The sequence below is a fragment of the Lipotes vexillifer genome, unplaced genomic scaffold (assembly GCF_000442215.2).
Source record: "Lipotes vexillifer unplaced genomic scaffold, Lipotes_vexillifer_v1.1 scaffold272, whole genome shotgun sequence".
In the NCBI taxonomy this organism is placed as follows: domain Eukaryota; kingdom Metazoa; phylum Chordata; class Mammalia; order Artiodactyla; family Lipotidae; genus Lipotes; species Lipotes vexillifer.
The window spans coordinates 141812-164112 of record NW_006772469.1 but is presented as its reverse complement, the minus strand read 5'-3'; the positions used below and the strand labels follow the sequence as shown (position 1 = coordinate 164112).

The following is a 22301-nucleotide window of genomic DNA, read 5'->3' as shown; positions in this document are numbered from 1 at the left end:
CTCGTGTCCCCTGCATCGGCAGGCGGACTCTCAACCACTGCGCCACCAGGGAAGCCCCTAAAGTTTTCATTTTTAAAGATCTCTCACACTCTATCCTAAGTATCAGTCAGCAGAAAAACTGGTTTCCATTTAACCTTGGTTAAATGCCCAGCTCTGGGCTCTGTGCCTTAAGATGTAATAAGATAACCATGGCTGTGCTGGAGGCTAATAAGCCTGCATAGCTGTTACACTCAGCCCACATGCACCCAAGCTTTATCTTAGCACCTATATCACAGCAGTTCCTGGATGGGGTGTGGGAGGAAACGCCACGACCATCATCAGGAAACCACAGACAAAAATAGGCCTTGAAAACATCTCTAAATGGTGGTAGTAAGACCTCTTCTGCATGAAATTGAAGACCATTACAAGGGTACACAAAAAAGTCTCAGAAATGCTTTAGGAGAGGCCACAGAGTTTAAAGGTAAGTCTGATCATTGTAAATTAATACTGCTCTGGGTTAAGATGATAAAACATGGGCAAGATAATCCATCTGGCTATACTGTTTAATCACCTATAAATATAGCTAAAGGATGCTATCAATATACTGAGTGTAAGCTTAAAGCACGCAGAATATTTCCTCATCAGGCTGGGCAATGAGGGTAGGGTTTTTTTTGAGGGTAGTATCTTGTTTTATATTTTTAAGTCAGTAACATGATGACAAGAAATAGAAGACATGCTTGTCACGTTTCAGATAAATAGAGCTAGAAGAAATTAGCAAGCAACAGATTTGGCAAAATTGGCGATGCTGGTCAAAATTTATCTGAGATAACTATAAAATACTGTTTTTATGTTAACATATATTCACTTCAAATATTTATTAAAAACTTACTATGCAGGACCTTCTATGGGAACTATACAAGTTATTCAAGTAAAAAATAATTTTTTAAAGGTGATTATTATTTAACCCTCTGAGGTCATTAGCGTGAGCAAGTGTGCAGACTGTGCACGCATCAGACTTATCTGCGATGCTTTTGCAACACTTTAAAGAGGGAAAAATATAAGTAATATATACTCATCAAAGAGAACTTAGGGTAATAAAACATTATGCACAATTTCACCAATTTTCCAAGTATAAAGCATGAAACGTGTGATAAGAATGCAACAGGGTCTGGTAAATATAGCAAAGAGAAGAATCATTGAAGAAACTGGGCATATTTAGCCTGGAGAGAAGACAGTCCAATTGTCCTTCAAATATTTGAGAGTTATTCTGGAGAAAAGGAGGTATTCAGCATTGTTCCAGATTAACAGTAGCAAACTCAAATGTCCTCAAGGGCCAAGGAAGTTACGTGTGCCAGTGCAGTAGGACAGGCTTAAGACACAGCAGGGTCACGTAGGGACTAAGGAGCACAGAAAGATGAATGACCTGTCTAAAGTAAACAACCCCAGTTCAACTCCATCGAATTGGGAAAACATCCCAGAGCTGCCAGAGCGCCTATTTTAAAAGAAAAGCTAGAAATCCAGATACTTTAGTTGTCAATTTTTACAACATTGACAACTAATTAAAAATAAAAATTAACACAGAATGTATGCCAACCTCCCCTACCAGAAAAAGAGAAAAAAAAAATCCTCTAAACCCACTTGTCCACAGGCATGAGGTATAGTTTCCATCCTCCGTTCTAGAGAATAGAACTAAGAGCAGCAGATGAAAGGCTTAGAGGCTCACTTTATCCTTGCTACAGAGAGCAGTCGCCAGCAGAGGCTGCGAGATCCAAGAGAGGAGGAATCAAACAGAGCTGAATGGCCTTAGATACCCATCTAAAATGATCTCTTAAAACACTTCTAGTTCTGCAACTATTATTCAACGACTTCAGAAAAGCTTTTCTCTTATCAGCCTCAGACAGAAATACGCAAAAAATAGCCACTTCAAAAAGGGTCAAAACCCAAATAGAGAAAAGTATCTGTTATCCAAATATGCATTATTTACAATAGGGAAAAAAAAAGGTTTAAACAGTAGGAAAATAAGTAAACCACGGCATTTTATAAAACATGCAGCCCATTTAGAAGTCTACAAAGGCTATATATGGAAAGATACTTTGGGAAACTTGTGGGTTCCCCTTTGCTTTTTCCTATTAGAGGTTGTATGATTACAGTTATAGTAAAATAAAGGATAGGGAAAAAATAAAGTAATGGTACCCAGTGTTAATAATGCTTGTCTATGGGGGATAGGACTTTGGAGAAAGCATGTTTATGGTACTTTTTCAGGTTCTGAGGCTGTCACTGAAAACATCACTCATAGAGCATTTGCAAAGATGCGAGGAGGTAGTAATTTTGTAATCTCAATTTTTTATGCTTTAATGTGAGAATAGCCATGATGGAAAGAGCCCCTTCCAACACACAGTGAATTTTTATTTTAATTAATTAATTTTTTTTGGCTGCACCACACAGCTTGTGGGATTTTTAGTTCCCTGACTAGGGATTGAACCCGTACCCCCTGATTTGGGAGCACGGAGTCTTAACCACTGGACCACTGGGGAAGTCTCCTTCCAATACATATTAGACAGAAATCTTACAATGTTTGTGTGCCTAACTCTTCAAGGCTTATGGTCATTCTTGGGTATTCTGTTGGATTACAGGCTTTTGTAAGACATATTCAATGACAGGCTTTTATAACTAAAATGTATTAGAACCAACTTTAAATAATTCACCTAAAAGGCACATTTCTGACCACTTTTTTCTTACTCTAACCAATAAAAAACTACTCTGATACCATAAGAGACTCACACCCAGCTCGCACCATATAATATTTTACAACAACTCCTATGCCTTTATACAGCAATTACATATAGGTATTTTTGTTTTAGTGACTGTGTTACCAAGAATTATGTCTTTTTGGAGCAAATAATCTAAATGCATTGAGTGGATCTTGATACATCAAGTTGCTCTGAAATGAAAACATTTCCCTGACATAACTGCTAGTTTGTGGTCCCATTCTTCTGCTCTGGACTCTCTGAATGAATCACACTTGTATTAGTATTTATTCATATATAACTTCCTGAATATTAAGAATTGTTAGAACTTGAAATAGTTGACTTTTTTTCTTTGTTTTTGCTCCCTATCAACACATGGTATTCTGACAAACACCAGTAAAATTCACTTTTGGTGAAAGTTTGAAATGAACCAAGAAAATTACTCACTTGGAAAATAAGCCATTGGGTCCTGAAGGTTTTATGAGGTATTTGTCCACTTGCTTGTCAAATAAGTGATGTGGTAACCGCAAGCGCTTGGTGACATTATGGAGGTTTAAGGCATACAGAGTTAAATCTCCTTCTTTATACCTTGGGCTAAAAGCAAATGGATTAAATCAATAAAAATATTTGTCTAATATGAGCAATTGAATAGTTGATTAAAAATATAGTCATGGATAATACTAAGTATTAGTATCTATAGTGATGATGGGCCCTCTTTGTATCCTTCCATTTATGATAATATTAGGCTACTGATGTGGTCCTATTTTGAAAACATGATAAAAATATTGCTCTTCACACTGCCATTTTCTGGGCTTTAGCACTTTGAGATCTTTGCTGCTTTGCTAGGCTGCGTTGTGAGGAAGCCAGTCAGCCCATACAGGTTCAAACACAGGGAAGTTAAATGGTAAAATGGAAAATTTCAGGGTTCATGTGAATTCCTGATATAAACCATATAAACCCAGGCTTTTCCTAACCTTATGAAAAGACTGAAACAAATAAGAAAATTAAATCTACCGACACTTTTCAGAATTTTTCCACCTAAACCATTCCCCCACTTATTCCTAATGGGGCTCACAACCCAGAAACAGAGTTCCCACTCACTGAAACAGGAAACAGTGTGTAGCTTTTGTAGCTAGAATTAGCATTTTAATATTATTCTATTAGGAAAGACAGACTGAAACTAAAAAGAGAAAAATCTCAGACTTAGGAACATTTTTCCTACCTAAGGCCAGAGTATTGGACTACAAAAGTCTCTATGGCCTCTCAACTCCAGAAACTGGGTTGAAACTTTTGAAAACATGAGTGTTATTGTTGTTATTGGTGTCATTTTAATTCTTCTTCTTTATTAATCAGATATGATGCAAAGGGATAAGTATATTCATGTAATTATTCATTCATATGAGTTTATATTCATATTTTATTCATTCATAGTCATTCAATTGATTAATCATTCATACAAAATTGGTTTTATGTGCTTCGTTTATATCATTATTTAAATTCAGGATATATTTTCATTATGGATTGTGATAATTAAATCATTGTACAAATCTTTGCTGGACTGCAAATGCCTATGTTTAACTTTTTTTTTTTTTTTTTTTTTTTTTTAGCTAGACTCTGGCACCATATCACTATGAGAATGAAAAGAAATGAAGAACAATGACACACCTTAGACCCACTGTATAGATAGAAGACAACAGGGTGTTAGAGTAGGAAGTTGTGTGCTTACTAATTAAAACTTGTTGATTGGTAAAGGGCGTCTTACACACTTACTGGTTGATGTTTGTGCAATGAAGATACACTCGAAGTTTGTTTCTGTCTGGACCTTTCACACTTGCCATTAGCACATTGGTGCCCACCAGTTTCTTGAACAGAAGAGAGAGCCAATAATCCTAGTTGTAGTGATTGGGGAGGGGAGGGACAAAAATAGATCTTTACTTACTCTTTAACGAAAACAGTGTCAAGCAAATAGTTATCCTACAAAGAGTGTGACTGTTATCCTAGAGCTATTTTAAAAGGATTCATCTTTTGGTCTGCATTACCACCACGAATCTGAGGGCAATATGTTGTTTGCTGCTTTTTATCACTGGAGGACTACACTTCCACAATTCAGAGGGCTATACGTGCTAGGAGATAAATCTCAAGGATGTAACTCATTGCTCAGAGACAGTCTAAATATTCTTTGTTGTCAAACATCCAAGAATTCAAAGCTCAAAGCAAAACTTTTACATATAGACACATACACACCCTCACACACACACACACACACACACACACACACAAAGCCAAGTTTTAAAAATAAAACTTCTGTTTAGGAGACTAAAACAATTTCCTCTGAAACCTTATAAACACCCAACCCCTGCCCAATAAGGCAGTGCATTAGGCAGTGACCATCACTAGCTATCAAGGTCAAGAAAAGAGACAATCAGACATTACGTGTCTCTTGATGGAAGCACACAATATCACCTATGAAGAATTCTTGCAAAACAAAAACCCCCACAAAAATCAAGCCTCTGGGGTCTAGCTACCAGTTTACAGGAAATACAGGGGGCAGAGGAACATGCTAAATGATACCACAGAGATAAATTTAGCAAAATCCAGAATGTGGGAAACACTATATAACATTACCTGGTTTCTTAATAAATTCCAAGGGACAAAAAAAAAAGAGAGGGAGAGAGAACTTAAAGATCAACAGACTTAAGAGATATAATAAATACAATATATGGACCTTGTTTGGATTCTGATGTGAATAAACCAACAATTAAAAACTTTTGTGACTGGGGGGTGGGGTGATGGTGTGATGAATTGGGAGATTGGGATTGACATGTATACACTGATGTGTATAAAATGGATGACTAATAAGAAACAAAAAACCCCCAAAAAACCAAAAACACACAAAAAAAATTTGTGACAATAAGGAAAATGTGAAACACTGACTAAATATTTAATGATACTGAGAAATTATTGTTCATATTTTAAAGTATGATAATTATATTTTGTTATGTTTTTACAAAGGAGATACATACTGAAATACTTATGGATAAAGTGGTATACCTGAGATTTGCTTAGAAGTAATCCAGTAGGTGGGAGGTAAAGAGTGGGTACGATTATGGATTAAACAACATTAGGGCTTCATATACTTTTCTCTCTACTTTGAATTTTTTCATAATAAAAAGTTTTGTTTTTTTTAAAATCCACTCAATATATATATACCCCAACCATTCCTTCCTGAGCTTGGGTAAGGTAGACTCAACAGGCAAACCGCTTTTGTTTCTCTGCTGAACTTCAAAATTCTTACTGGAGACAAGAAGAGAATCAATTAAATGTTTTCAAAGGAGACGTAGCATGGTTCCATGACTTGGAGGTAGAAAGCAAGCAGGCTCAGAGGATTTGTACATGTCATTGGTGCAAGTTCTAACTAAATGGTTAGAAGAAGGAAGTATCTGGTCCCTAGGTGTTATGCTTATGTCTCTGTTTATAAGAATTCATATATTGGAGTGTTCCAGGAAAGCAGGAAGGGTGTTTGAAGGCTGCATGCTGCTTAGTTTAAAAAAAAAAAGTTCCTCTTCTGTTTTATTTTTTTTTTTTTTTTTTTTTTGCGGTACGCGGGCCTCTCACTGTTGTGGCCTCTCCCGTTGCGGAGCACAGGCTCCGGACGCGCAGGCTCAGCAGCCATGGCTCACGGGCCCAGCCTCTCGCAGCATGTGGGATCTTCCCAGACCGGGGCACGAACCCGCATCCCCTGCATCGGCAGGTGGACTCTCAACCACTGCGCCACCAGGGAAGCCCTGTACAGGATTCTTTAGAGTAACAATGAGCTGTGTGACCTCCAGCAAATCACACAAGCTCATCTCAATTTGAACTTCCTTATTTGAAAAATGGATCTAAGATACCTTCCTTGCCACCTTCCAGGACTGTTTTGCGAATTCCCTGGGATTCTGCAGATGTCAAAGGTACCATTTACTCTTGCAAGTTTTTCTAGCTGACTTGTGAACCTTGAGGAGGAAGTATATTTAGCACATATACAAAGAATTCTTAAGCCAATAGTTTATGTTTGGCTGAGAAGCTTTAGATAACATCATAAATAGCTGGTACTACTTACAAAGAGTGACAGGATAAGCTGGCTAATTTCTAGGCATTGGACTCAAAGCAAATTGTGAAGAAACTGTTTATTTCTCTTCCTTGTTCAAGGTCCATTTAAGAAGGGGCCAGTAGTAGATTTTGGATATTTGTCTAATGAAATGATCACATTTGGTTTAACTCATTTTATAAATGACTCATAATATACTTGGGGAAGATAGATTCCATTTTGTGCAAAGACATTTTGCTAAAAAAATTTTTTAGGTTATGAACAGTGTGCTCCATGAATTTGGACCACTACAGGCTAAAAGCAATTTGTGGGGGAAATCTATCTACAAACCACAAAAGCCTAGCTTATATTTTGGCATGTGCTTTTTGCAGACTTTCTTAGCTTTCCTACAATGTTCAAGCAATTCCCTTAGGAATTATTCTTAGAAAATAGATATTCTCAAATGCTGTTTTAGACTATAAAAAATCAAGGTCATACTTCTCAGGCTATACCTATGCTATCCCAATTTTTAGATATATATATCTTCCAGGTGGCTTTTTAGATAGAAAGGCTATATTTCCTGATTAGTACCAGATGTAGTTGGAAGTAGGGTGGAAATGAGATTTTACTCATAAATATCTTGAAGATTATTAACAAAATAGCCAATCGTATGGTGATATTTTTGAACAAATACATGGTACTAGCTTATTTTAAGTTAAATTATGATTTCATGACAAAAAATTTTGAAACTTTGGATACTACAGGCAATTTTAACTTTGATTCACTTGGCAAAACATTTGATTCAAGTTTATCTTGTAAAATCGAAGTCAAAAAATGTCAAATTACTCCTTTTTAAAAAAATCCCACAGCATGCCCCAAATAACCCACATTAAAAACATTATTTCTGGGTCTCAATTTCTTGAGACACAAAAAAGTTAGAATGAGTGATCTCTAAGGTTTCTTCTAATTCATCTGTCCATGGTTTGGCTACTTATTGAGAGCACTGAATTTATTGAGAGAATTGACTATTTATAAAAGGTTAATACAGGGGGCCCTTAGTATACTCTAACCTACTCACGATAATAGGAAAATAATGGTCACTTACAGGCAAAGGTTCAAAATTTTCATCCACTAAGTGGTAGTTTCCAGCTCCGAAGAACACTTGCCTCATCACCACTTCTATGCCCATTCTGGCCGACAGGCCCAATTTATCCAGCCACCTGGAACACAGTGAGGCCAAGCTTTCTTCAGATTTGGAAGACAAAATAACTCAGTTTTAACTATACACTATTCTGATTTATTCCTCCGTGTGGGAGGAGTTGACAGGAAGCCAGAAAATTAGTATCATCAATGAGGCATTCAGAAGTAGAGACTATCCTTCACTTCACATGTTCTCACACTTCTGCATGATAACAAATCCTAGAAGACGATTATATGCTATAGGAGTCCCTATCAGGGTAGGACAACATCTACAAAGCAGAGATGACAAATGCCCACACTTAGAGACTTATTCTCCGTCCTGTGGGATCCAAACCCGCCCTTCCCACCTCCACCCGCCGCCTCCCCACCCGCATTTCCACGTGAGGTCTGAAGAAAGGATTGCTGGTGGCCAGCAGCACTAAAATGCGAAATAAGTAGAATCACCCCTAAGCTTTTATGGACACTTCCTCCCCCCGTGTTCAGTCAGTGGCAAAACACACATCCCCTTTCTTTCCTCTCCTCATGCCTCCACAAGCATAAGGGATGTGTGCTCTAGTCGGGGCTTATGAGAATGAGGGTAGGACAGGAAAGAGAAGAAAGCTCAATATGAGCATGTAGAACTATAGACTAAGAGTGTTAACTGAGTTATGAAATGTAAGGAAACCAGTTGGTTTTAAAGCAATCAAGTTTGTGGTGCTTGGATAAGGGGGTGATTTAGTAAATCTTTAAATTCATTGGTAGCCCCTCGGGTGTGACCTCATACTTCCAGGCTCGAAACTTCTTGGGAATCTATGAGTAGAGCTACAGGTACTCAGAATCCTTCTCAGAGTCAAGGCTCTTGATGCACTCTTTTACAATGTATTTCTTTAGAGAAAGGAATGCTTGACATATTTATGGGCCATAATTAAGGAACAAAACTTCTAAAGCAGTTCATTCATACAATGATTAATTTGGGCACATGTTAAAGATGTCCAACCAACTTTAGTAAATCATTTTCTTGCAAAATCTGGCACAAACTTTGGAGCTCAGCCACAGAAACTGTCTTTGACCAGATTTTTGTCTGACGAGTTATTTCAACTGAATAGAAGAACAGGAGAATGCTATCTGGTCCCTGAGACAAGTGCAAATTCACTCACATAAAGCCAGCAGCAAAGGTGTTGGACAGCAAGGGCGCTCCACCCCCATACGCAGAGCTGGTCTCTCCTAACCAAACCTTCTTGTGGCGTCTGGTCTCCTCAACAGCCTATGTATGGAACAGGAAAGTCTCCACAGTAATTGCAAACAAGCTGACCAAATATGGTGCTGAAGATTATTCAATATTCAAAACCTTGCATTCCCAGAGCCATCCGTTCAATATAGTTACAAAATATTTTCGCTGTCATTTAGGTCTTGGGCAATTAACTTTTATTGGAATACTGGGTGTGGAAGGAATGTAAATAATCCCATTCTTTTCTTATGGACTCTGAGAGTTCACTCTACCAAAAGGCCATTGGAAGTATTTTTAATTTCCAATCAACATACATGGGTACGACCCGATACTAAGGGGAACTGAAGGTGAACAAGACCTAGTGCCTGCTCTCTAAAATTGGAAAAACATGTAAATTTATATACCTGTAGAATTTAGGACTAGCTAGACTACAAAATAAGGACTCTGGTTTTACATTAAAAAGAATAAAAAGACTATTACCTGGAAAATTTTTTGCACAGATGAAATAAAAGTGTCCAGTACATCAGGGTTTAGAAAATCTTCTTTGGTAGCAATTCGCCCATTCAAGTAGTAGCTAAATTATTCAGAAAATATTCAGGAAAAAGTAACAAACTTTACTTTCTGCTTTTAAGTTAATTGGCCGCCCTTGCCCTCCTTTCTACTTCTTCCCACCCCTGTGCTATTAAAAAAAAAAAAAAAAAAAGCAGAAGTTCTACTAAGGAGAGAACAAGATGGAAGGGGACCACTTATTCTGTCTTGAGAAAACATAGTCACAAATGCAGGTATTTGTGGGTTACCCGTTCTTTGGCAAGCATATTAGTTTTAGCTACTATTAGCTACATCTATTCCATGACTTAAACGATAGTGTGCCTTGATCTTGTAGAAACTACCACGTTACTTAAAACAAGTTTAAATTTCTGTTTTATTAATGTTAAGATCCTATTACAATGCTGCTTGAGACAGTTTCTTATCGGGAACTATAAAGTCAATTAGCAATTAAATGAAAACAATTTTTTGAAAACTAGGTGATAAGTAAAGCTAGCTTTACTTTCTCAGTATAAACAGTAGGAAACATACTTACTGATGCCATGTAACTGAATCAATCACTTCTCCCCCAGCTTTCAGGAAACTAGAAAAAAAAAATCTATTATGTTATCACTTAATCCTTATATGAACAATAAATGCACAAGAGTTGTCTTCCCTAGAAATAGGCTGGTTACTACTTTAGGATAAAGCAACACAAACTTCCTAATTCTGATACAAATTTTATCACAGGTGCCATTTGCCCCCAAATCTTTGGTATTCTGAGCCAGTCAATGTTTCCTCTTTTGGTAAACCTTCTAGTCAGGCAACAAATTGTGTAATAACAGGTGGTTTATTGAGGATTCTCCACCAAAGAAGAATATTATATTTAAGAAAAGTGGTTCTGCTTCCTCTAGCTCTTACCTCTTTAGCATCTTAACAGTCTTTCCTCGAGGCTGGCCAACATCAGGACCATAGAGTTTTGCATTTTTGAAAGCAGATTTTCCTAGAAGTTTATGCAACTCCATAAAATCTTCTCCTAACTGCAACCCATCGATGAAAATACCAGCCTTCTTCCGGAAACTGTTAGGTTCTGAAAGACAGCAATTCGCAAAATAATTGCTTACCTAGAAAATTTTTTATTTAAAAGCAAACATAAAAGCAGCATATAAAAGCAACAGAGCATTTTTCATATTACAAAAACTTAGAATCCAAAGTCAAGGAAAGTAAAATCTCCAGTTATAAAGAAGATATTCCAGGGAAATAAAAATATAAGTTATATAAATGAAGTATTGGGGGTAATAAAACAGTTGGAAATTAATAATTGGGATATTAAACTAGTGGATATTTAGGAAATAGTCTGTATTCAGTATTTAATAACCTAATTTACCTAAAAAAAAAAGATTGTGTGGGAGAAGACATTTAAAAACCTATTTCTACAATGCAATTAAAAGTCTTCCTGAGGGGCTTCCCTAGTGGCGCAGTGGTTAAGAATACACCTGCCAATGCAGGGACACGGGTTCGAGCCCTGGTCCAGGAAGATCCCACATGCCGCGGAGCAACTAAGCCCGTGCGCCACAACTACTGAGCCGGCGCTCTAGAGCCCACGAGCCACAACTACTGAAGCCTGCACGCCTAGCGCCTGTACTCTGCAACAAATGAAGCCCGCGCACTGCAAAGAAGAGTAGCCCCTGCTCGCTGCAACTAGAGAAAGTCCGCGCAGAGCAACGAAGACCTAACACAGCCAAAAGTAAATAAATAAATTTATTTTTTTAAAAAAGTCTTACTGAGAATTATAAGTGCAAATTGTATGTGCATGTGAGTCTGGAAGTAGCAGAGCTGAAGGGAGGGGAGGGAGGCATGGAAAGTGTCCTATCTACTTCCCAAATTACCTTACTCTTCTCTTTCACCCCGGAAACCAGACCTTCCCTTTGCAAAATGGGGCCCGGGGAAGAGGGGCACATGATGACACTCTTTTATCTTACTCTGAAGAGCAGGAGCTGGGCATGGGTAGGGTAGAAAAGTAGGGAAGGTGAGATGTACAGAGATGGGTAAGGATGGGTTCAGATGACCTATTATTCACATAGTTGCTGCAGTAAAGTTGCTCAGCATCTAACTAAGATATGGTTGCCTTGACCCTTCCTTTTATTCTGTTTTCAGTGCTTCAAACTTGCCAGTTATCCTCAGCAACCCAATCCCAAAATCTGCTGCTAGACTTTATCATAATACATACCACTATAGACATGTATCACTTCTTTGCTTGCTTTCTGGTTGGTCTGCCTCCCTACCTCTAGAACAGAAGTCTCAAGAGAGCAGGGACCTCCTACTAGAGCCAGGCTGCCTGGGTTCAAATCCTAACTCCTGTAAGATTCCTCTCACTGATAATTGCCCAGCATCACACAGCTATTGGGCTAAACTTTTTGTGCCTCTTTTGTCATCTATGAAATGAATGTCATAATTATGTTCACCTCGGGGCAATTATAAAGATAAAATAAGCTAATACTTATTAAATGCTCAGAACAGTGCCTGGAATATAGTATGTGCTCATCATATTACTACATCTCACTTCCCATTTTATCTTCAGTTCCATCGGCTGATGTGTGAACAAAGCATTGTAAATATGTCTGAATGAATGTGGCTAATCACTAGCACTTTAGTTACAATTGATAAGCTCCTTACAGTAAAAGAGTGACAAAGGAGACAATCAAGAGCTTGACCCAGGTAAGACTCTGTACCGGAACTTCTAGCTTGAACCCATTATGAGTGTTGGGATGGGGTTGCTGAGATTGACAAGTTGAGAACAGAGGAAGGAATGGAAAAGTAAAAGCAAACTGCTTGAGTCCAACCTGCCAAGCATAAGAGGTCTAGGTGACCCTGAAGATCTCAAGGGAACCAGGGAGCTGTGGAAGTGCTCAAATGTAACATAAACTGGGATTAACGATAGGCTCTGGGATACATCAGGAGTTTTCTGCCACAAGTAATTCCAAACTCACACCACTGAGCACTTACACAAATATTCCAAGGCAAAAAGCATGTTTGCTATTATTAAAAAGAAGGTCATAGATAGGAACAAATAATGCCAAAGGCGGGGAATCTCCTTATTATTGAAATGTTCCCCGGGCGGGGGCAGGGGAGCACTTACCATTGCCTAGTTCCCAGGAAATGTTATAACTCTTGGAAGAGCAGTAGTCCAGGAGTAACTGAGCATTGGAACTGTTCCAGTGCAAATCTGCAGTTCGTAGTAATGCATTTAGACCAAAGATCAGGTCCAGTCCTGAGCAACTGGCAAAAGTATACAGCATATCCACCGAGCTTCCTAAAAGAAAAATGTTGCCATTTCGTGGTTAGGTCAGCACAAGAGTGCCGAAGTGATGAAGGCCTCCAGATTTGTTCCTCATAATGAATTGCTATTTCTGTTGTTAAATGGAAGGAATTCCAATGAGTGCTTATAATTACGAATGTGTCAACAAAATTGGACTGGCAAATTAAAAAATATATATATATTACTTTATTTGCTTCAGCTGTTGAATCAAGTCCTATGGAAGGTATCAGAGGCTTTGGTCTGGCACTTGGGTTTTGTTCAAGTGACCTCAGGTGAACTGGGAAAACTGCAGTGTACGGCTCAGGGCTTAACATGCACAGGCCAGATTTTCATTAGTCAACACAAACCCCACTCTTCATAATCTAAATATCTCCACTCGTAAACTCAGTCACAAAATAACTTGGTAACTTTGATTACATTTTTTAAAAGTTTTTGAAAAATTCATGTATATAATTTATTAATTCAAAATAAATGGAATTTTACATTAAAAAATTGGCCTAGGGCTGTGGTTTCCAAACTCTGCACCAAGGCACTCTGGGGAGTGAATTCACTGGTACGGTTTAGCAAATAAAAATACAGGACATCTAGCTAAATTTGAACGTCAGATAAATAATGAATAATTTTTAGTGTATGTCATGTGCATTATTTGAGAAATACAGCAAAGAAATTATTGTTTATTTGAAATTAAAATTTGACCAGGCAACCTTGCTCACAGGGGCACTGCAGGATCTTTTAAATTTGCAAGGGAATGCATCAACATCTGTTGGACATGATGAGAACTGTTACTATTAGGTTGTTCGGACCTAACAGCTTAATTGAAACTCTCAGGTATTTCTTTTGGGCTAGATGTGCTATGAAAAAAATTGAGTCACTAAGGAGTTACTAAGGCTTTGGAGCTTTTGAACTCAGCTTTTTAACCATTAGCTAGCCTATAATCTCTTTCTGAGAGTGGCAGAAATGTATTTTTGAGTGTTTAAATCAGTTATTACCTGCATAGATATGGTGATCTTAATGTATATTTAGAGTTACCTATTAAACAGAAATTCACTTCCCTAGTTTAAAAAAAAAATATCTATCTATCTGGCAAACTAACACCCTTTCTCCTTCAAAGTGGCTCTGTTTCTAAGTCTTCAGCCTGAACTACTTGGATTACCAGAGTAGTGAAACCCTAGGTTTAATACTGCGTATAACAGCTGAGGGGCGGTAACAACACTAGCAAGCTATTTTAGGTGTTTTTGATATTTGCTGTGTCACCCACTTCCACAAACCTGCTGCCTATCATTAAGGTGTTACAGACATTGGGGTCTGAAAAGCTCTCTGAGTCCTAGCCTGTTCCTGGGATCTTAGGGCCACAGTGGAGGACAGCGTGGGACTTTGGGATTATGGAGTCCTCCCCAAACCTCCACCCTCATTTTTCTATGAGGAAACTCACACCCAAAGAAATAAAGTGCTTTGCCCAATATCACATAGCTATTTGGTGACAGTGCCACAGTAATGGAGCCTGTAATAAAGGCCCTGTGACTGTCTTAGTCACAGTTATCTTTTAGACATATACTGCTAATCATGTTGTAGGAAGTGTCCTAAATCAGGAATCATAGATCTGAGCTCCCAGCCCCACTATCCCACTTATAGACTGAATGATCAGGAGTGATCCCTTTACCTGCATGAGCCCTGGCTACAGATCTACAATCCCGGAACTAGTACCATCATCCATCTACCTCACAAAACCAAGTTGAAATAGCACATGTGAAAACCCTTTGTAAGCCATAAAAAACCCTTACAGATATAAAGCACTATTATTGCCTAGACCTTCTACAAGGATTATGGCATTTTCAAGAAACACAGAATGTTTTCATTTTTGAGTATTTATTCAGCTCATTCCTTACTCTTGCTCTATTTCCTCATTTTTCCAAAAACACTTTGAATTTAAGTAGCTTGAAATTCTATTATATGCCCTCTGTAAGAGTAACATCTCCTAGAATAAGGGCTGTATATTACTGAGTTAAAATCCACTCTTAAAAATAAAACCCACCCAGCCTATTCCCTCCTCAAAATAAGAAAACTCACAGATAATTATCCAACTGCCAGTCATTATCCAATCTCTTATCTCTTACCGTATGAAAGGGTGGAAAGACCCCTGGAATGAAGACAATCTAAATGACACGTTATACATTGGCACTGACTATTATACCATTTTTGTTTACATAAATGTGTCCAGCATCCAGTGCGGGAGTGGGATGATGAGGAAGAAAGGTAGAGAAGAAGGAGAAGAAAGGATTAGCTTATTAAATATTATAATTTTAATAAGGGAGTCTTCCTCTCTGCAGTCGCACTCAACATTATACCTGTAACATTGCTTCCTATTCCTGCCCAGACAGGTTTACAGTGTGAACCTATATTCTCATGACAAATGTTTTTGTCATTTTCTACTTAAGTGAAACATACCATCCAATGGGTCCTGTAATTAGAAAATTCACCCATATCTTTTAGGACACCTGTTTTAAAGGTGCAGGCCATTAAGCAATTAACACAATAGACTTTTGCTATCTCTTCCATCGTATGATGTTGCATCATACGATGTTACTCAGGCATTACCAACCTTAGCCACGGATGCAGAGCCATGTGTAGAGACACCTATTGGCTTCTTAGATACTTAACCCTATAATGAGCTGGTGCCCAGACCAAACGCAGTAGATTTCTTTTTTTTAAGACTTTTTTAATGTGGACCACTTTTAAAGTCTTTATTGAATTTGTTACAATATTGCTTCTGTTTTACGTTTTGGTTTTTTGGCCATGAGGCATGTGGGATCTTAGCTCCCCAACCAGGGATCAAACCCATACCCGCTGCCCTGGAAGGCGAAGTCTTAACCACTGGACCGCAAGGGAAGTCCCATAGATTTCTATCTATATGTTTCTAATACATGCAGATTAAAATAGAAAATTTCAAATCAGAAGTCAAATATTTCCAAATACAAATTAACTATCTGTATTTGTTATACATTTTAGCATTGCCAGTAGGGTGGCTGGAATTATACTGACCCAGCTACATAGTTAGTAAAAGAAGGGCTTTCCCCTGGTGCAGAAGCTATGAAGGCCCCGGTCCCAAAGGCAGGAAAAAGGTGTTGAAAACCTACCATCTTGGCTCCAAAAAGATCATGTGAGGTAGCAAACATTTTTAAAGAAAAATTTAGGACTTCCCTGGTGGTGCAGTGGTTAAGAATTCGCCTGCCAATGCAGGAGACACGGGTTCAAGCCCAGGTCTGGGAAGATCCCACATGCCACGGAGCAACTAAGCCCATGAGCCACAACTACTGAAGCCCACGTGCCTAGAGCCTGTGCTCCGCAACAAAAGAAGCCACCACAAAGAGAAGCCTGCCACTGCAACGAAGAGTAGCCCAGCTCGCCGCAACTGCGGAAAGCCCATGCACAGCGACAAAGATCCAACACAGCCAAAAATAAATAAATTAATTAAAAAAAAAATTTAAGGTAAATTGGCATATGTTTAAGATGACCAAGAAAAAAAGTATAGAGCTATAGATTACCTAATACCATAGGGTCTTCTCCTAGCAGGCCTATATCAGATGATTAATTACAAATAAGGCCATCCTGCTGAGGGTCTTTTGGACTTCTGTCATCCCTTTAATGGGATCTGAGAAGGCCCTGTCCTGCCAAATTCTGTTCAACCATAGATCATGTTATTAAACCGTTAGCATAGCTCCCCCCCACCCTCTGCTTTAAAATGCAAAAATTAATTTAGAGGACTACATTTTCTATTAGCATATAACCTATTTTCTGATTTCTTATGTGTTACTTTTTCCCTTACCTTATACATAAAAAATATAAAAACAAAAAAATCCATTGTACACACTGGAATCTAGGTAGTGTATAGTAAAATCTTACAAAGAAATAATTTACTGTCAATAATGTACTCTTAGAAATGTTGACTAACCCAAACTAACTTCAAGATAATTTATTTTTCAAAAGCCAAAAGAAGACAGTTGTAGCGTATCTAAGCAGGTTATTTTCTTAACTGAGATCTGGGGCAACATCATCCCTTAGTTGGGTATAAAACATCAACTTTTGGATAAACGTATATTTCATAGTTAGATAAGGATTGCTTGTTTCAGTTGTTTGTGGTAAAGCCCTGCATGACATCATCCCATTTAAACACCGGAAAAGTGTTTCCGTGAATGGAAATAAATTCCTGGTTAGTTGAGCTAGTCCTGTGTTTTCAAACCCACAGAGGAAAGAAAATGAGGAGAGTGGCTGCTTCTTGGAGGGGAAACAGAATGCACAATGAGGTGTGAATGGTTTCACATTTTACTCTTCACACTTTTATATTTTACTTTTACACAAGGAGTATATCCATGTCTTCCTTGACTTCCTAGTTCTTCAGAGCAGTAAAGGTCATTATTAGCTTGTGAATGAATGATTCTATATTTCACTCCGTGGCTAGTAGGCAGAGTCAGGAGAAGAAAAGTAAAAAACAGAAGTTTGGGGTTGAAGATTGCCCATTAACTCTTGCTAACATTTGAGGATTATGCAGCTTTACACACTGCTACAGGGCTTGTTAGATTCAAGCCCAAGTTCAAGCCATCCAAATATTTTGGGGGCTGGGACACTTGCAGGATACCTTTCATTTCTTACTTGAGTAGGTACTGTTCTTGAATTTTTTCTGATACTGTTCTCTGAGTAGCAATTGCTCCTGGAAGGGCCATTCCAACTTCAACCTCCTCTCCACATCAGAGGGGACGGATCCAGATTCGCAAATATCTGCAAATGGAGTAAAAAATTCAGAGAATCTATTTTCACAATGACACGGTTGAAATCCCATACACTTATTTAGCTAGCTATTTATGTGACTAAAGCAGGATAATTGAGTTTCTGGTTGTTAAGTGTAACATCAGAGAAGGATATATTCTGCTATACATGTCAAATTTGCTGGCTAATCAATTACCACAGAAGAACAGCCAAAGGGCGGGTTTCTGAAGAAACACTGGACATATACTGGACATAGACACATTGGACATAACTTCAAGTTATTTAACAATTCAGAAGGCTCCTCAGAAACCTGAAATTACTAGAGAACCCACCGGAAAAAAAACATAGTTCAGTTCTCTTAAGGTTCACTTTCAACATACATAGAAATTTGTTTTACATGGACTATATCTGCTTTGTGGTGATTTCCTCTTGCCAAATGGTAGGACAGGAAATGTTGACTTTTATTCCCTCAAATTTGGTATCATCAAAGCTCCTGAGACCACAACATGTGTACTTGGAAAATCCACCACTATCCTATCAGGCAGACTGTGCTTCCTTATCACAAGGCAGCAGGGCTGCTGGGTGCGGCTGTCAGGACTGGCTGACCCCCCAGTGACTTCCTTTCTGGGAAGCTGCACATTCTGGCTCTCTGACAGCGGGTGCCTCATCCACCCCTGTGCTCACAAAGGATGTTTCTGAAGCACTTGGATAACCCCAGTGATCCCCCCTCCCCACAGGAGGAAGAAAATTGATGAGCAAAGGACAGTTTCCTATCTAAATTTATGGGACCTTTTGAATGCATATGACTGGTGAGACAGGGCCAGGTCTAAACATATTCCAACGTGTTACACTAAGAAAACTCTCCTGCGTTTTTCATTTTTTCTAATCACTATTCTATCAATTGGCACAGTTATTAACGGTTCTGAACACTTCCTAACTGCAGAAAATAAACAGAAGGAAATATGTAATATATAAAATAATAAAATATTGTTCATTTATATATATCATAACTCATTATTGTAATTCAATGATGTATATGGCTCTTTAATAACTGTTAAGATAATGATTTAGCTTCCATTTGATGTCTGTATAGCACTTATGAAAGACACAGGGCAAATCCTCGTGGCGCCCCAGGGTGTTTCTCAGATGAAGCCCACAGACTCCCAATATCAGAATCATCTGAGGAGCTTGCTAAACTTGTAACCTAAGTTTGGAGCCCAAGAATCCAAATATTCAAACTCACCCCAGGTGATTATGTCTAGTCAATAAAGTTTGAGAACCACTGCCCAACAAATCAAGTCTTGAAATCCATTCTTAGAAGCAGAGCATATCTCCATGTCCCCTTATTACACCTTTCATCCACATTTTTTGGAATAAATGGGTTTCGATCACTGCTGTGTCTTGAGCAGGAAATACTCTTTTCGTTTTGGTGCATTTCTACCCACAGGCCCCTCTCGGCAGCTCTGTCCTTTTAGCTACAATCATTGTTCTGTTTACACCACAATTAACTCTCCCCTGCCCCAATGTTGTGTCCAGCACACCATCCCCCCTGCCCCAGTGTCTCACATTCATGAAAACATCAGGAGGAGGAAACCTGCCCACCGCTTCCTCCTTTTGTATAGGTGCCTCCACGGGTCCGCTGGGAGCCCTTCATCTCTTATTAATTGTTAGATGTGAGCAATAGCTCTCCTCTGAGAATGCCCACGAGTGACTCAAGTTATCAAGTTAACTCAGATATATGGTTAATCTTTAAAGTTTCACCCTGGTTGACTTGAGATTGCCAGTAACTTCTCTCTTCAAAGGTTGGTTCCTTCTTGGGATCAAAAATGAGAAAGTCCGTCTTCGTGCCACCAAATCTCAGGTATGCGGGAGACAAACCTCTGGCCAAAGTACGAAGCTTTGAAGAACTGTTATGAAGACAAGCAAGAAATTAAAGTTATTTTTTCCAAGACAATGCAGTCAAACACATTTACTCCCTTCTCTCTTGGTGGACCCATTTCCTAACAGCTGTACAGGCCCTGGAGGGAGAAATATCGCTCTAACAGGGACATCGTCTCAATCGGAATCTTCCTAATTGCAAGGCTGCTCTTCTAGGCACCTGAGAAAACTTGGAGCTCTGACTCGGGCAAGAGCTTATATTTCAACTTGACAAGCAGGATAATGTTCAGTACTTTCAAAAAATTCATAACCTTTTGTGATTCATGGAGGAAAAGAGGTGAGAGAGTGGAAAGATGACTCTGTTTCTTGGAAAAATAGATTGTCTTCAAAAATTTATGTTCCCAGAGAAGTTCATAAATGATTGGGAGTCCTCTTCATCTCCTTAACCAAGCCCCACCTCCACCCCAAGGAAAACCTTCCTTTTAAATTTAAGTCAAATGACTTAGAACGATGTAAGATTCTAATTCCTACCCACCTAGGACACTTCCAATTCAAGCAATTCTAAATGCGTATGTCATCAAGCCCAAAATGCTCCTGATAGGTGCCTATTATGCACTCAGAATGGTACAGAATGCTGTAGAATGGAATTAGAATGATTTATAATTCCTTCTCTCAGAGAGATGAAGATGTCATGAATATTTAAGTGAAAAAAAAACTAAAAAAACAGAAGACCCAGGTAACAGGGACACTTGTCATGTATTTCTGAAGCCTCACATATGTGATCCTGGCTTCAGTGCTCTCTGGAAAGCTCTTAAAACACATGGAACCAATGCTGTGTGTTCTCAAAATGGCCCAGTTAATTAGTTTACATTTGGGTTTATTTCAAATTGGAAAATCATGCCAGGAGGACTATCTAATTGACAGTATTTCTTGACATCCTAGGAACTGAAGACAGGACCTAAAATTTAAAATTTCAATGCATGCTCCTGCTTTAACTATATATAGTGCTATGTAAAATTTCTGTAAGATTTCTTTATTTTTTGCTTAGGAAAGAGAAATTAAAAGGTGGAAATTGACCAAAGGATAAGTGTCTTGCGTTAAAAACTTCAGCGATTCCTCCTCACCATTTTTTTTGTTTGTAACATGAAAGCATTTACAGTACTACCTAGGCACTTTCGCCTTCATGAACCTCTTCCACCATAAAAATATTTTTTAAATTATATTTTGTGATGATATTCATGGAAAGACAAATATGTTAACATTATATATTGAAACATTTTCGAGGGCCCCTGCACCTATTGTGGGTCCTGGCATGAGGAGACGTTGCACAAAGTGAGACTTCAGGGATGTTATCAACATGGAATTGACTGAAATACCTGACAGCACCAAAGAACTCTGGGAAGGATGGCATCTGCCAGGAAATCCTCAGAACCTCTTGAAGATAAATGGGAATGTTCGCTTGAACTGAGTAAGGATTCAGAAGAAAGCCATTTCCACTATGCTATGCACCCAAATAAAACTAAACTGTAGGGACTTCCCTGGTGATTCAGTGGTTAAGATTCCAATGCAGGGGGCACGGGTTCAATCCCTGCTCGGGGCACTAAGATCCCACATGCCTCGAGGCATGGCCACAAAAAATAAATAAATAAACTGTAGGGAGGGGGAATAGCACATTATTGTTTAATGGGTACAGAGTTTCAGTTTGGGAAGATGAAAAAGTTCTAAGATGGCTGGTGGTGATGGCTGCACAACAATGTGAATACACTTAATGCCAGGGAACTCTGCACTTTAAGTAACCACAACTTCTACTATTAAAGGAACAACCTGTAGACATAGTGTGATTTCAACAATGAAAATAATATATATATAGAAGGAGATAACAGGAGTCACAATTATGTGGTGAAATGGATGGTAGACTCTTTCTTATTGCTTTTATGTATTTTTCACATTTTCTATAAGCACATAATTTTTGTGTGTGTGTGTGGTACGCGGGCCTCTCACTGCTGTGGCCTCTCCTGTCGCGGAGCACAGGCTCCGGACGCGCAGGCTCAGCGGCCATGGCTCACGGGCCCAGCCACTCCGCGGCACGTGGGATCTTCCCGGACCGGGGCACGAACCCGCATCCCCTGCATCAGCAGGCAGACTCTCAACCACTGCGCCACCATGGAAGCCCAATAAGCACATAATATTTTAATTCATACAAGGTGACTCTGTGTGTGTGTGTGTTTCTGTCTTTTTAAGAATAGGTGAAAAAAACAAGAGTTACTTAAAGGAGACATAGTCATCCATTAATTTATTCAATAAATATTCATTGTAGGCACACTCTGTGTCAGGCATTATGTTAGTTGCTGGGGCTACAATGGCAAACAAGCCACAGGCAGCTGCTGTTCTCATATAATTTATAGTCCAGTGATATATATATATATATATATATATATAAACAAGTAAATAGGCAATTCCAAAACAATGCTATCAGAACATACAAAGGGGATCTTAACCCAGACTTTGCCCTAGAGGTAGGAGGTGGTTAGAGGTTTTCCAGGGGCAAGTGCCTTCACTGTTAGATGTTCAAAAGGAAAAAATCTTATCCAGATCGAAGATAGTGAGGTGGGATTGAAG

The 22301-nt window shown here is 38.7% G+C and overlaps 1 protein-coding gene across 3 annotated transcripts in view; it reads right to left on the bottom strand.

Annotated features, from left to right (window-relative positions):
* HPSE (heparanase) overlaps positions 1-22301 on the bottom strand; it is a 32794-nt gene that overhangs the window by 1685 nt on the left and 8808 nt on the right. The window contains exons 2-11 of one of the 3 annotated variants that reach the window (XM_007447528.1): positions 19566-19711; positions 17691-17816; positions 12864-13037; positions 10646-10814; positions 10281-10328; positions 9680-9773; positions 9129-9235; positions 7898-8012; positions 4497-4615; positions 3174-3320 (exon numbers count right to left, since the gene is read on the bottom strand). In XM_007447528.1, the coding sequence (XP_007447590.1) occupies positions 3174-3320; positions 4497-4615; positions 7898-8012; positions 9129-9235; positions 9680-9773; positions 10281-10328; positions 10646-10814; positions 12864-13037; positions 17691-17816; positions 19566-19711 (1245 nt within the window). The remainder of the gene's footprint in view (positions 1-3173; positions 3321-4496; positions 4616-7897; positions 8013-9128; positions 9236-9679; positions 9774-10280; positions 10329-10645; positions 10815-12863; positions 13038-17690; positions 17817-19565; positions 19712-22301) is intronic. The other 2 variants (XM_007447529.1, XM_007447530.1) reach the window with 2 other exon arrangements.